This window comes from Protopterus annectens, chromosome 6.part0, assembly GCF_019279795.1.
Source record: "Protopterus annectens isolate FY-2018-M chromosome 6.part0, PAN1.0, whole genome shotgun sequence".
NCBI lineage: Eukaryota > Metazoa > Chordata > Ceratodontiformes > Protopteridae > Protopterus > Protopterus annectens.
In genome coordinates, this window is record NC_056737.1 from 673,352,668 (window position 1) to 673,367,860 (window position 15,193).

At 35.0% G+C, this 15,193-nt stretch overlaps 1 protein-coding gene across 1 annotated transcript in view; it reads left to right on the forward strand.

Annotated features, from left to right (window-relative positions):
• The window catches only part of PLD4 (phospholipase D family member 4), a 420,480-nt gene that overhangs the window by 302,411 nt on the left and 102,876 nt on the right, over window positions 1-15,193 (forward strand). The window contains exon 9 of the mRNA XM_044074359.1: window positions 9,735-9,900. Coding sequence (XP_043930294.1) covers window positions 9,735-9,900 — 166 coding nt within the window. The remainder of the gene's footprint in view (window positions 1-9,734; window positions 9,901-15,193) is intronic.

A 15,193-nucleotide genomic window follows, 5' to 3' on the forward strand; every position in this document is an offset into this window, starting at 1 on the left:
TTCTTCTTTCTTTTCAGGGCTGTAGGCTAAATTGGGAATTTAGAAGGAGTGCATGTGGTAAAAGCTCACTAAACAATTAAATACACCTTGTATGATGAGCTATAGTTTCCTGATACATCTGATGGTTTCTGAAGCTTGAAAGCAATTAGGTATACTTCTCAGCCAGCAGATAGTATCTTTTCTTGAAGCTTTCAGTAAACACACTACACCTGCTGAACTTCTAAACACATTTCTTTATCCATATGCCAAATAATGAGGCCTAATAAATACAAACATGCACATCACATTAAAGTTTACAGAAGAGCAAATCACTTGATTACTTTTGCATGAAAAGACACAATCAGTTCCATTTATATGTTCACAATTGCTTTAAAGTCTATAATTTAGTCTGAATAAAATGTCAAATTAGCTCCTGATTTGTTTTTCACTGCAATAGAAAATATATGACATAACAAATTCATCAGAAGCACATTTATAGAAGAAGCAGAAAATAACTGAAGAAGAGGGCCTACATGTTGTAGATATCTCTCTTACTCATAAACTACTTTACTATGATAACTTCACCTTACTATAGCAATAACCCACACCTGGGTGTTGGTAATGCTGGATTTACCCACGGTTGGCGTGGTTTGGTCCCTCGGGCTTCGCCCTCGGGACCAAACAAAGACAACCGTGTGTAAATCCAGCATTACCCACACCCAGAAGTGGGTTATTGCTATTATACAATGACATTATTTAAGAAAATAAATAATTACTTTTCTTAAATAATGGCATTGTATAATGCCTCTTTGCTGCCCTTCCGCAGCTGTCTGGTATTCCGCAGCAGTTCTGATGTACTGCGCATGCCTACGCAGTACATCAGAGCTGTGGGCAAAAGCAACGGAGAACGCAAGATGTCCGTTACTTTTTACTGTTTCGCTATGTTAAATGGGTTTAACATAGCGAGACAGCTTTAAAATAAGCAACGTAGATCTCCGTTACTTATTTTAAAGCTGTCTCACCATGTTAAACCCATTTAATATAGCGAGACAGGTTTAGATCTCCGTTGCTTTTTATACACTGTGTCGCTATGTTAAAGGAGTTTAACATAGCGAGACAGCTTTAAAAAAAGCAATGGAGATCTGCGTTGCTTTTTTTAAACCTGTATCGCTATGTTAAACTATTTTAACATAGCGAGACAGTGTTTTATACTAATGGAAAAAGTCCGGTCGCCCGGACTTTTTCCGTTAGTATATTGAGGGATTTACAACGGGCACGCTGGTTGGGCTGGCCAATCAGCGTGCACGTTTTAGAGGGGGAATTGTATAATAGGTACTAAACCTCCTTTTATCTGCTCTCTCTCTCTCTCTCTCTCTCTTTAATTTGTATTCTTTTCATTCTTAAGGGAATTATGTTATTCTCCTCATGATGCATAACAGCAATCTCCAGATTGCCAAAAATGCCTGCTCAAGCTTGGACCAAAATAAGCTTCGACAGGCATTCAGGAATATTTCTTGAAAAAATAAAGCCAAGTTCCATAAATATTATGAAGTTTAAGCTAAATGTTAATGGTATTCAGGACAGACATTAATTTAACACCCTAAATGTTCCATGATACCACCTGTACATATCTACCTGAGTTTGGTACAGGATTATATTTAGTATAAAATATTTCATCAGTTATATGTATACTTATCAAGTCTAGTAGTGTATCATAAAAGATGAATTTCTTTATGCTGTTCTATTTTTTATTTATCATCTTCACTTGCATATCATACAACTCTGTGCCTGCCACTTAACCAGTGGGTATTCCAGGGTTACTCATACAGAAGAGCACTTACAAAGGCTTACCTTGTTTTGAATTGAAAAGCAGGTTCTTCTGTTTTTATGTGTGTGTGTGTGTGTGTGTGTGTGTGTGTGTGTGTGTGTGTGTGTGTGTGTGTGTGTGTGTGTCTGTGCACAACTACTTGTGATGCATGTTTGCTTTATTTAGGCCTTATTGTATGCATTGTCTTAGTTTATGATTAAAATAGTCCTTGGGCAAGCTCGCCCACGTGTTTTTTAATAAATAAACAAGTAGGAGTTTTGGGGATGCCAAAAAGTGTCCCAACCCTAGGTTTTTCTACCAAACAAAAATTGTATGTAAATTGTTCAGAAAAACTGGAAGATTGTGGAGGGTAACAGTGACTCACACAACATCTTAGGCCCTAGACCCAATTTTGTGTATAAAAATACAAACTGTCTTAAAAATGTTCTTGAAAGAAATAGTAGTAAGGCAAACAAGTGTATTAGGACTGTCAAAATGGGGATGTTTAAATGCAGTCATTGTAATTTTTGTAGGTTTATCTCAGAAGGACCATACATTTCCCTACCACATTTGGAACACACTATACAAGTACCTGGTCATTTTTCCTGTGGAAGTAGGGGAGTGGTGTATATTGGTTTATGTAGTGGCTGCAATTCATATTATGTGAGGATGACCACCTATACTTTAAAAGAGCGTATTAGAGAACATGTATATAATAGTATTAAAAACAAAGATTTCAATACAAACATACTACAGAGTGTACAAAATATGAAAAAAAATATTTTCTATTTTAGAAGTGCCTGTTGATCCCAGAGATGGTGATTATAAGAATATTGTGGAACAAAAGGAAACTGCTTGGCAGATTAGATTAGGGGCTGATAAAAAGCCTGGTCTAAATGATGCAATTAACATCAAATGTTTTCTTAAATATAGGAAACTTACTATTATGAAGTTTTAATTTATTTTCTGTGGTTCCCTGACAGTTTCACTTCACAGTGTAGGCTGCTTTAAAATTTAAGTGTGGTTTTAATTGATTAATTGCTCTTGATTTTTTATTGGTTCATACAGTCTTGAACCAGGTATATTATTGTGGTTGCTTTGATTTGGTTATTATTGTTTGTTCTGAAGAAGTCCTGCTGAGACGAAAGTGTAGAATAAAGTTTTTATACACTAAGCTATTTGCTTTCCAGTCTTCATTGACCATCAGTACCCCTGTCTGGTGTTTCTAGATGCAAAATGTACCAATGAAAGTGACTGAGTGAGTGGTAGACAGAAACAGACATAAGGGCAGAGATGAAAGGTTCTACAGGCTTAATGAGAAGAAGCATACAAGAGTCAAATGGGTTAGGACTCGGTATGAACTGAAAGATTTACAACCCCCTGTAACTTTTTGTGCCCCTTTTTTCTTAAAGAGCTTTCTGCTTATTTTTCCTAATCCTATAATGCTCATGTGGTACTTTGGCTTATTTTCTGTACTACTACTACTACAACTACAACTGTCACTTCTAGTAGTACTATTACTACTACTTCTGTTGGTAGTACTACTACCACTACCACTACTACTATTATTGCTACTACTACTAATGGTACTGCTGTTGCTACTACTGCTACTGCTGCTGCTGCTTCTAATACTCCTACTGTTGTTGCTTCTAGTACTATTATTACTACTGCTGATACTACCACTACAACTATTACTACCACTACTACTACTACTACTATGGGCTACTTCTAATAATAATATTACTGCTGCTACTACTACTACCAGCACCACCACTACTAAAACTACTACTGCTGCTCTTATTACTACTACTCCTACTACTAATATTGGTGCTGCTACTAATATTACTGCTGCTGCTACTACTACTATTATTACTACCACTACCACTAGTGCTACTGCAACTGCTACTATTACCACTACTACTGCTGCTATTACTACTACTTCTAGTACTGTTACTGCTAGTACTATGGCTAATACTACTCCTACAAATACTACTACTACTACCATATAAATATACACAGACAATTAAGAACAGACAGTTTGCTTTGGAGTGACTAATATAAACTATACGAGCATGTTGTTCACTCTATGTAATTTTCTTCTTGTCCACAGTCATCAGCCCTCACACATTGAATATCATACACAGCAAGTACTGTTGCTGTCACTATGATAAGTGGAGGTCTGTCATTTGTCAAATGTGGTCTGGCTTCACTGCACTTGACTTTGTTAGCTTGAATGAAAACTGAATGAGATTCAACTTGCCTTACTTAATTCTCTGACAAGGAAAGGAAATCCCCAATCACATTTTCAGTTGGAAATAACTGCCAGTGCAGTTTCTATGTTTGTGCTGGCAGTGATTCAAAATATTTGGGGTTTTCTTTTTTCTTTCTGCATTGGTTAACCATGGAGTAAGTTTACATTAGAAAGGGTTGGGGTGGGGAGTATAGTGGGACTTGCCCTCCAGCAAAATATTTTTTTTGTAATTTCTCAGTCCGGATGAAATTTTACCTGGTTTGTTTCATCTGGTTGAAGCTTCAGCTATTTAAGTTAGCTCAATGAGTTTAAAGGCATGGTAGTAAGGGGGGGGGGGTCATTGCATCTATGGTGTTTGGAACCCCTTCAATGCTACAGACAGACAGTGAGAACAATAATTTTCTTTTTCACCATGTTTGCCCCGTCTCTGTGCTTGTGCAGACTTGGACTTCGTTGTTTCCACCTATAAAATGCTTGGTTTTGTGTTGTATTTAACCTTTGATGGAAATTATTGTGTATTATCCTTTAGTTATTCATTAGTTTTTGATTTAGTGAAGCAGAATGCAATGATCCTCCCTCCTCGGTTCATCATAGATCCATAAGCTATGCCATATAGCTTATTGACTGTATTTGCTGTTACAGTTAAGACTTGAGTCATGTTTGAAAAAGGCCCACAAAAAAAATTTTTTTACACAATTAAATAATAAAATAAATGAAAATGTGCTTTGTCTCCATGCTGCACCTTATATATGCATACTAACCCTGAATGTTAGCTTATAAACCCCCCCTTTCTCTAAAAGTATCACTGCATAAAACACTTGGACAAACAAACTTATGGATTCATTAACAGCCCCAGTGTGGGCTGTACATCCAGTGGTAAAAAGGCCACATTTCAGTGCTGCACTATATTTCAATTCAGAGACATATTAGTTGCAATGAAGAAAAACTTCATTATGGGCTAATCTGCATGTCTCTGAATTATGTTAACTACCACAAAATAGAGATCAGCACCTGCTGTGGTATTTAACCGTGTTGCCAGGTGCATTATGAAAGTCCTGGCACCTCCCCACATCCATTCTTCACCACACAATATACATATTTAAATACATACATACCCCCCCCCACACACACCCCCAACATAATCTTCACTAAATGTAATCCAAAAAAGGAAAAGACTACTAAAAAGCAAACAGCCTCGGAATCACCAATGTGTTTCACCACTTGTACAGCATAAAACGATTTTACTGTGACAACCACAAAATAATGTCCAAAAAGACATTATTATAACTAAAAAGGTTAAGTGCTTTTACCCAAACCACCTTGGGCTTCATCAGAACATCTTAAAATGCAATGAAAAAAGCTTATATACACTTTTTGGCGCCAAAAATTTTTTAAAAAACTTTAAACACTTAAAGAAACAGTATCCATTAATAAATAATCAGTATCCGTTAATAAATAAGAATTAGTCAACCTTCATACCCATACATAAAAGAATTTACTACATCCTAATAATACATTCAATACTATCATAAATATTCAAGCTTAGTAGGTTAAATATAAAAATTAATCATTAATATACTATATTAACTCTACATAATAAACTGTATCAAGAAATAACTTGACAAAACTTAAACAAAAAAATACTCATCTAACTGTTGAGTATGTTATTCCTATATATTCCTATGTAAAATATTATAAACTAATAAATAAGTAAAATATGCATCTATTAACTCTTAGTCATAAATATAATATATTAATATATAACTGTATTCACTACTAAAAAGTAATTATGTGTATATATCAATAACCATCTTATACATTGTACCTATCTGAATGATAATTAATATATGAATATATGGATATAATGAATCTGTGTTGTTAAAATATCTCCAAAATGGGTTTGACTGGGATGTGGTCATTAAGACCGGGGGGGGAGGGGTAGTTGCATCCAAAAATATCTGCCACCATACCTCCTTGTAACTCAACAACATTTTATGATCACCTCCCCTAGCATTCATGTTAATTATATCTAAGATGGTAAATTTAAACTGATGTGTATCTCCTTTCCTCTCAATATGTTTATATAGTGCATTTGTAGTATCTTTTGTTCTTATACTGTATATATGATCATAAATTCTCTTTTTGAAACTTCTTTCTGTCTTGCCTATATAATAACTAGAGCATATACTACACATTGCCATATACACAAGCGTTTTGGTGTTACAGTTACCTTGCCTAAATCTTACTAGTGTCTTAAGTCCATTATCTAAAATAATTTTATCTATTTCCAGCATATAACAGCATTGATTACATGCACCACATTTCTTGCTGTGCATATTACGTCCTTTCTTAGTATTCTTTGCCCCTTCAGAATGCTGTTCTAAATGTTTCTTAATGTTCCATCCTGTTTTATAAATAAAATTAGGTTTAGTGCCCATGATGTCTAACAAAGTGGAATCACCTGTTATTAAATACCAATATTTATATAATATATTTTTCACTTCCTTAGCTACTAAGTTATATTGTATAATACAAGATCTTTGATATAAGCCTGTCACAGTATTCTTATTATTATGTCCAAAATTCTGACACCATTTTACCCCTGTCCCAGCTCCTAATAGAGGCTTATATTTTATACCCCACTCCTGAGTAACATATTGTACAATATTTTGCATCATGTGTTGGGGATAGCCTCTTTGTTGGAATAATTCCTTTATAAAATTAAATTCCTCTACCATGGTATCAAATTCAGATGTCATTCATGCAGCTCAAATGCACTGTCCTTTAAATACATTGGATTTAACTTTATCGGGATGACAACTACCATATTCCAAGTAGTTATTAGAGAAGGTATTTTTCTGATATATTTTAGATTGTAATCTACCTTCCTGATGGTAAATATAAGTATCAAGATAAGCCGCGCCTTCATAACTACATGTATAAGTGAATTTTAAATATTCACTACTGTTGTTGAGAAATTGTATGAAGGCCTGAAATTTCTCCATATCATCATCCCATAGTATATAAATATTGTCCAGGAATCTGGAGTAATATTTGACGCATTTGAAATATTCACTGGGGAATAATTGGGTCACTTCCCAATCAAGCATGACCAGGTTGGCAAATATGGGAGCACATGCTGCTCCCATAGCTACCCCCCTGGTCTGCTTGAAATACTCCCCCTCAAAATAAATGAAATTATTATCAAGTACAATGGACATGAATTCCAATATTAAACTTACTTCATCCCAATTAAAGTTGGTATATTTAATAATACTGTTACTGAAAGCATCTAATCCTTCTTGCTTAGGAATGCATGAATAGAGATCTGTTACATCTATAGAAACAAACTTAATACCTTATTTCCATGCATTTGTAGGATATACAGTTAGAAACTCCCAGGAATCTTTCACCATATGTGATATTGTGTTATATATGTGTTTTAACTTGATATCAATAAACTTACCTAATGGGAAAGTTTTCGATTTACTGCCTGATACAATGAAAGAGGGGTCCGAGGTGTCCTTATGTACTTTAGGTATGCCTACCAATGTGGCAAGTTTAGGATATTTTACCTTTAAATAATTGTAGGTATCACTAGTAATTCTACCTTCAATAAAATATTCTTCCAAATATGAATCAGTTCTTTGGTAGGTTATATTGATCTCATTAATAGACACTGGTTCGTAATTATCAGAATAATAAAGTATATCATACATCCTTTTTATGTATTCGATACTATCATAAATGACCACCCCTCCCCCTTTATCAGGCTTCATCACCCTGATGTTGTTATCCCTTTGTAAATCTTTTAATAACTTTCCTTCCTCCTTAGTTAGGTTACTAGTATATGTAATCTTTCTACATTTATTGTACTTTTGATATATTTCCCTTGTCACTATTTTCTCATATGTGTCCACCATAGGATGACTGGGTGGAATATAAGTACTTTTTTTCTTTAACATATCAATAGAATTTTTATTTTTATCAATATAAATCTGATGTTTGTCTTTAAACAAAACAGCTAGATTAACCTTCCTAATATATTTTTGAACTCACATATACAATCAACAAGATCAAAGTTAGGATTGGGTATATATTTCATACCCTTTGTTAATAAATCAAAGTGTGTATGATGTATAATAGTATTGGAATAATTATAAATATTAAAATTATTGTATGTATGTATTTTATCTATAATTACTAAATCTCTAACCTGATTGTGACTATCTTGCGATTCTACCACTGTTTGTTCTTCTCCCAATACTTCTGCTTGGTCCTTGTATTTGAGTGGTAGTATTGTTGCTGAGCTCTGTTCTGAAAAGGTTGTCCTTGAACTGAATTGTCCCTTCAAACATTTTTTACCCATAATAATGTGACCTATCCTGGGAATTCCTTCCTACCTGTATTGGATTGTCAATCTTGTTCTCATACCTAGTTTTTCCTTTTTCTTTCTGACATATATAAGCTGTATCCTTCCAATATTGGTCAACATCTCTTTGTATTTTTTGCACTTTCTTTTACGGATACTATTTATCCATTTCTCAGTTAAATGGAATTGTTTAATGTATAGTCTTTCCCATTCAGAAAATAACAGGTCGTTAGTTATCTTAGTGTTGAGATTGTCTGTTTCTTGTACTAATGTACACAGCTTCTCATCATTATATTTGATGAGCATTCACATAAAAGTAAAACCACATTCATTAAAAAAATCATTAAATTCACTAATACCATTGTTAGTTAATACTAAACCCATAGGTTGTTTAAAAAACCTCAATCCCATTGGGACTATTTTCATGTCAATACATTTAAGTAAATAAGCATTATCGGCTTTCAGTCAGTTTTTTGCCCAATGAATAAATCATACTTTTTGACTCCCTTCATTGTCCGAGTTGGGAGACATAGTATTTTGATTGTGCTTCACACTATCAAAATTACATTTTACAGTCAAAAATTGATTAAACTGATTGTCTTTGTTTATTGTTCCAACTCTTTCTGAATGATTGACAGAATGAGTATTTGTGAAAACAGTACCTTTGTTTTGTTGCATAGTACTACCAGTTACTGAAGAATACGTTTTTAATGGTAGCATTCTTTTTGGCTTGGCACCAGTTCATTTAGCTGCATCTTCCGCATTGTGAATCGAAAAATCAAAGGTAAAATCCGATAAATTTATCTTGCTACTGTTCAAGGGTTCAATTATATCCAATGTGTTAGCAGTCACTTTCGGACTACATCTGTGACACATGCCTTGTCCATTCGGTATAGTAAAACTATCATTATTTATGTCTCTCTTCCCAAATGAAGTATTATTCTCTCTATTGTCGGAATAGGTACTGCTTACCAGCTTATTCTCCCCTGGTGGCCGTATGTCACTAACAGGTGTGTCCTTCCTAGCGACGGCAATATTGGTACCATATATATATATATATATATATATATATATATATATATATATATATATACACACACACACACACACACACACACACACACACACACACACACACACACACACACATCTCATAAGCTAGGGTGCTGTAGTTGTGTGCAAAAGCTAGGGAGTGGTAAAAGGCAGACATTATATATTTTATGTTATCATTTTTGAGTACTGGCATGATTTATGACACTACTGTGGAAAAATAATTACATGTTTTTGTAAAACAAAAAATAAAACTATATTATTTTGAATCTTAGATATTGGCCTGCCATTGACAATGCTTTGAGAAGAACAGCTTTTGAACGAGGTGTAAAAGTCCAGCTTCTAATCAGCTGTTATGGCAACACTGATCCGACAATGTTTTACTTTCTTCAGTCATTGCAAGCTCTTAATGACCCAGAAGGCAATATTACCATTTCTGTGGTAAGTGACTAGTTTTATTATTTATGTTTTAGCCTATTTTGTTCTGAATGTATTGTTAAGTTATGAGGTAGATCAAACAGAGTGACTAAAAAGTATATGCATATATTCCTCTAGAGTCAGGCTCAAGAAGCAGTTGTGCTTTCTCTGTAGTATTTTGATACTTGCTAGAAAGCTAAGTGAGTAACAAAGACAATGTAGATGTACTTTGAGTCTTCTTAAGGTCCTTATTTTATCTCATTCTTGAAAGAAATATATTACATAGTATGCAATTTCCTGTAGTCAGGCATTAGTATGTCTGAAGATATATACTGCTATATGCTACCTTCTATTTTTCTAGGTATAAAAAAATACATGTTTATTTGCATACCATGAAAGAGTTTAACATAGCGACACAGGTTTAAAAAAAGCAACAGAGATCTCCGTTGCTTTTTTTAAAGCTGTCTCGCTATGTTAAACTCCTTTAACATAGCGACACAGTGAGTAAAAAGCAACGGAGATCTTGCTTTCTCTGTTGCTTTTTTTTTTAAACCTGTCTCGCTATGTTAAATGGGTTATGGCCTGGGTAGTGGCAGAGCAGATAATGGTGGTGTCATCAGCATATTGAATGCAAGTAGATTGAGGGGTGGCAAGATGCAGGTCATTAATAAAAACAGAAAACAACAGAGGACCTAGGATGGAGCCCTGAGGGACCCCTATAGAGGTGGGGAGAAGTTCAGAAAGATGGTTGTCCCATAGGACAGCTTGTTTCCGATTATGAAGATAGGATGTGAACCAGCTTAATGCAAGATTGTCCAGAGAGAGAGATTTTAAACGATGTAAGAGTAGTTGATGATTGACCATGTCAAAGGCTTTTGACAGGTCTACAAGAAAGCTGAAGAAAGAATATTTTTGTTGATTTTGTTAATAGAGTCTATGAAGGATATTAAGGCTGTGGTGGTGCTATGGAAAGGTCGAAACCCATGTTGGCAATTGGCTAGGAGATTATTACATAGGAGGTGATTAAGCAACTGTTTGTGGATGCATTTCTCCATTATTTTTGCAAGGGGAGATAGTAACGCTATGGGCCGGAAGTTAGAGTACTCAGTTGAGTCACCCCCTTTGAAAAGAGGAATGATGTGTGAGATTTTCCAAACTAAAGGGATAGTGCTTTCTTTTAAAGTCCTGTTAATTAGTATAGAGATAGGGTAGGCTATAGCTTTTGCACCTAGCTGGAGGTATTCTGCTGGTAAGTTGTCAGCTGAGGGGTTGTGGGTTTCAGTTTTGAAGTAAGGACAGTATGTAAGAGGTAGGTATGGGTTTGAGTTGAAATAAGGGAGGAGTACAGCTTGGGGTAGGTAGTGTAGAGGTGTCAGGGTTTTGGTTAGCTAGATTTAGTATTGCTGAAGTAAAGAATGTGTTAAAGGCATTGGCTGTTTGTAAGGGGGAGTCAGGGTTGGAGCATAGTGGGTTAGGTGTTGCAGCTTTGCCAGGAGATAGTAGTGTGTTAATAGCGTTCCAAAATTTATGTGGTTGGTGGGGGGAAGATAGTTGTAGTTGGGTATAAAAGTTATTTTTATCTTTTAGGATGGCTTGCTTTGTCATGTTTCTTTTTTGTTTGAAAGTAAGATGATCAGTACTGCTTTTAGTGGTTTAAACTCTTGCATGTCCATAAAAACTCTTCAAGAATCTTCCAGCTCTGGAATATTTAATTAGGACTTCTCTCTGGATATCTAGACCTTCTTTTCTGGAAAGGTTCTTGCTACACTGTAACATTTCTTGAAGACTCAACTCAAGGAGCCTTTCTTTGCAACTTTTGGCTGTCACAGTTCTCACTGTCTCTGTGTTTCTGTGATACTGGAGGTTAAAACAATTTTGGTGCTCATCTTCCCTGGACATAGATGTATTAGTCTTATAAAAAATGCTCATGCTATTATCCCTAAGAATACTCTAGAACCTTGGTACAGCTGATTGTCTGAGTTATTCAGCTTAAGGCTGCAAACATTACATGTTTTTTTGTATTCTTACTTTATTTCCAACTTTTGACAGTTCTGAGCTGCAAGAAAATTTCAATTCCATCTAGTTTCATTCCAAAATTCCTTTCCTTACATTGATTTTTAGGTATTGGGAGTATAGATGAAACATTTAAACTGATTTCAACCTTCTGACCATTAACAAGTGAGACAGAGATAGAATTATTTTTATATTCCAAACCTACGAGATGACAATCTTCATAGCTATTGCTAATTCTCTCTCCCATTTGATTTTTCTCTGTTTTGCTTGTTCTCTTAACTTGTCTATTCAGTTTTGGGTAGTGAGGAATGAATGTCATTCACATGAATTCTGAATCTTAGAGATAATTTGAATTCCTGGCATTTTCATTGTGAATTGTTTTGAGATATGACAGCATCAGGTATTCTCCATCTCAAGAATACAGGCTTCAAAGTTATCACATTTTCATTGGCTGTTTCTGTCAGGTTGATTGCTTTAGGGGACTTGGTGAATGGTGTAATAATCTACATATATTAGGTACATGGTTCCTCAAATTGAAACAAATAGATGTCTACTTGATTCCACAGATGACCTGGTACTGGGTATGCCTGCATTTTTTCCTATGAGTTTTATAATAGTATGAAATATATTCATTCACTCACTCATCTCTCTATGTGTCTATCTATCTATCTATCTATCTATCTATCTATCTATCTATCTATCTATCTATCTATCTATCTATCTATCTATCTATTCTTTGTTAACCAGGTTAGTCCCACTAGGCTAGTGACCTCTTTTTAAGGAAGACACAAGTTGGCATTTATAATACTGGGGGAAATTTAGCCAGGGCATTGGTGAACATCGGGAAAATGTATATAGAGAATTCTAAATTGTTTGTTCTGAGTCAACATTCCCGACCAATATACTGTCATTCTTGCTCTTTCTTTGTTCTTTATTATTAACAGATGCAATTTACACTATCCCCAAAAGCATTTGTGTTCTCAGTTGCCTGGGAACTATTATTTTGTAGCTTTGAACATTAAGCCTTGGACACTATTTTTTTAATTGAAGGAAAATAGGACCGAATTCCATTGTTTATTAATAATTTCTGCTGTGGACATTGTGTCATTATGACTCCCTCATAGCACATATCTAGAGTTCTTTTACTGTTTATTTTGCCCTTGGTAGCTATGGCATTGTGTACCTGTAGTATTACTTCCAGCATTTATACAAATATTTCTGGTAAATGTGCTCTATTCAGCATATCTGCTGTGTATTTTTCCTTGCATGGTCTGTATTTTACTTTCAGATAATATTATTTAAATTAAGTAACATCCTCTGTAATGTTAAAGGTGCCTTATACAGAACCTTTCGGAATGTACTTTGCCTGGGTTTATACAATCCTTCCACTCAAACCTCTTAATCTTAGGCATATTCATAGAATTTCTGACATTCTTATGAGATTACTCACAGTTCTCATTCTGTCCGAGTTTATCATTTGTGCACCTTTAAATTATCATCATCCATAGGCAACTGGTCTGTTGTCTTTTAGGATCACAGCTCATATACCAACTGGATTAGTCAAGTCACTCTATTTTGAAGTTTTGGTTCTTCTGCAAATAGTGAAGATGAAAAAACTGCAAGGAACCACCACGGCATAATAAATTGTTGAGAAATTCCAAACTTCTTGTTCCTGTGGATAAATCCATTCCCAAGCCATAGTTTCTCTAGCAGCTTTCTTAGAGGTATAGTTATCAAAGACATATTAGGTGCACACTTTGTGATATACTGCATCATTCCTGGATACTGCTGTAACTCTTGTGTGATTCTGGCTTTGGCATTTGAAGTATAATTTTGATTTTTTACTGTATCAGGTTTCAGTATCTTTGATGTTGAAGTATGACCCAGGTATTTCAGACCTGTCACTCTTACTTTATGTTTACTTTCATGTAACCTGCAGTTATAATGTATTAATCTATTTAACAGCCATATCCATCTTTGGTCATGTTTTTTTGTGTGTTTTGCTCACACTATGTGATCCTCAACACCTTTAAAGCCTTCAATTTGCCTGTACAGCAGTGCTAGAATACACTGCTGATGCTGATGATTTACTAAATAAAACTTTAAGGAATCTGTACTTCATAGGGCATATTAAATATACATTATTTGAAACTTTGTTATCTGACAGAATCATTTATAGATATCTAGCACCCAAAGGTCCTTCACGTCTAGCACTGTTGAGACCAATTAAAGTATAAACAATGGGTAATGCTCTGTTTTAATTGATTTATTTACTGAGATCTTGTGAATCTCTACGAATATAAATCTTGTCTTACTTTAGAATAGCAGCTATAGTATTCATCAGTTCTGCTGGCTTTCTTCCCAGAGACTTCCCATACTCTGGAGCAAAGTACCTACCTATATCAAACAAAGCTCCTCATTAGCACTCTTCAAGAAAAATCTTGATGATTGGATGGGAAATAGGAAATTCACCCCAGGGATCACCTCTGTGGCTCTGCTAAACAGGGGCACAGGATAATAATTTTCCTGGGTGGTGAAAGCCATGGTACCTTTTTGGCTAGGCTTATATAGGCCCTAGGGCCAATAGCCTAGTACCTACCTATGAACCTAGGAATAATACTTAGGCTTTCCATTCATTTAAAGTCCTTCTCAGTTCTTTGTTTGAGAACTATTGGTACTTTGTACATGATATTCTCTGGGTAAACTTCCTAAATCTGTAAATAAACAGGCATAATTCTGAAGGGTATCATTAAAGTAGCATTGTGTGGACTACTCACAATGAGTCTGTAACTGTGTGACTGTTTCTGAATTTGTCCAGAGACCTCTCCTTCTGTTTTCACACTTTAAATTCATTTCACCATTCCAAGTTTCTCAAAAGCCCAGCAATCCGGAATATCAAGTCAATAAGTTCCTCTAACTGCTACAGTTAGAAACAGACTCTAGTATTCTTTTATTATTATTTTTACATTTACATGTCAATAGCTTTTGGCTTTACTGGGCACCCTTAGTATGTTAACAATGTGTACACAGATATCCTTTCTGTGTCTGTTGCAAAACTATCTTCAGATGGGTGTAAGGCTTATATGAAAAGACTACTTTGTGCATATTTGTTTTTGTAGTGGCAAGTGTGTGAACAAGAATAAGAGAGAATTGGATGTTTGATCAAACAGAAGTTGTACAAATGTATGATACTATTTTGGTGAGCTTTGCTGTGTTTATAAGCTTGGGAAAACTGCAACATGGTTACTTGTATTTCTGTGCAGTGAGGCATGGAAGTTGTGTCGACCTTGGTGTATCAGTAATG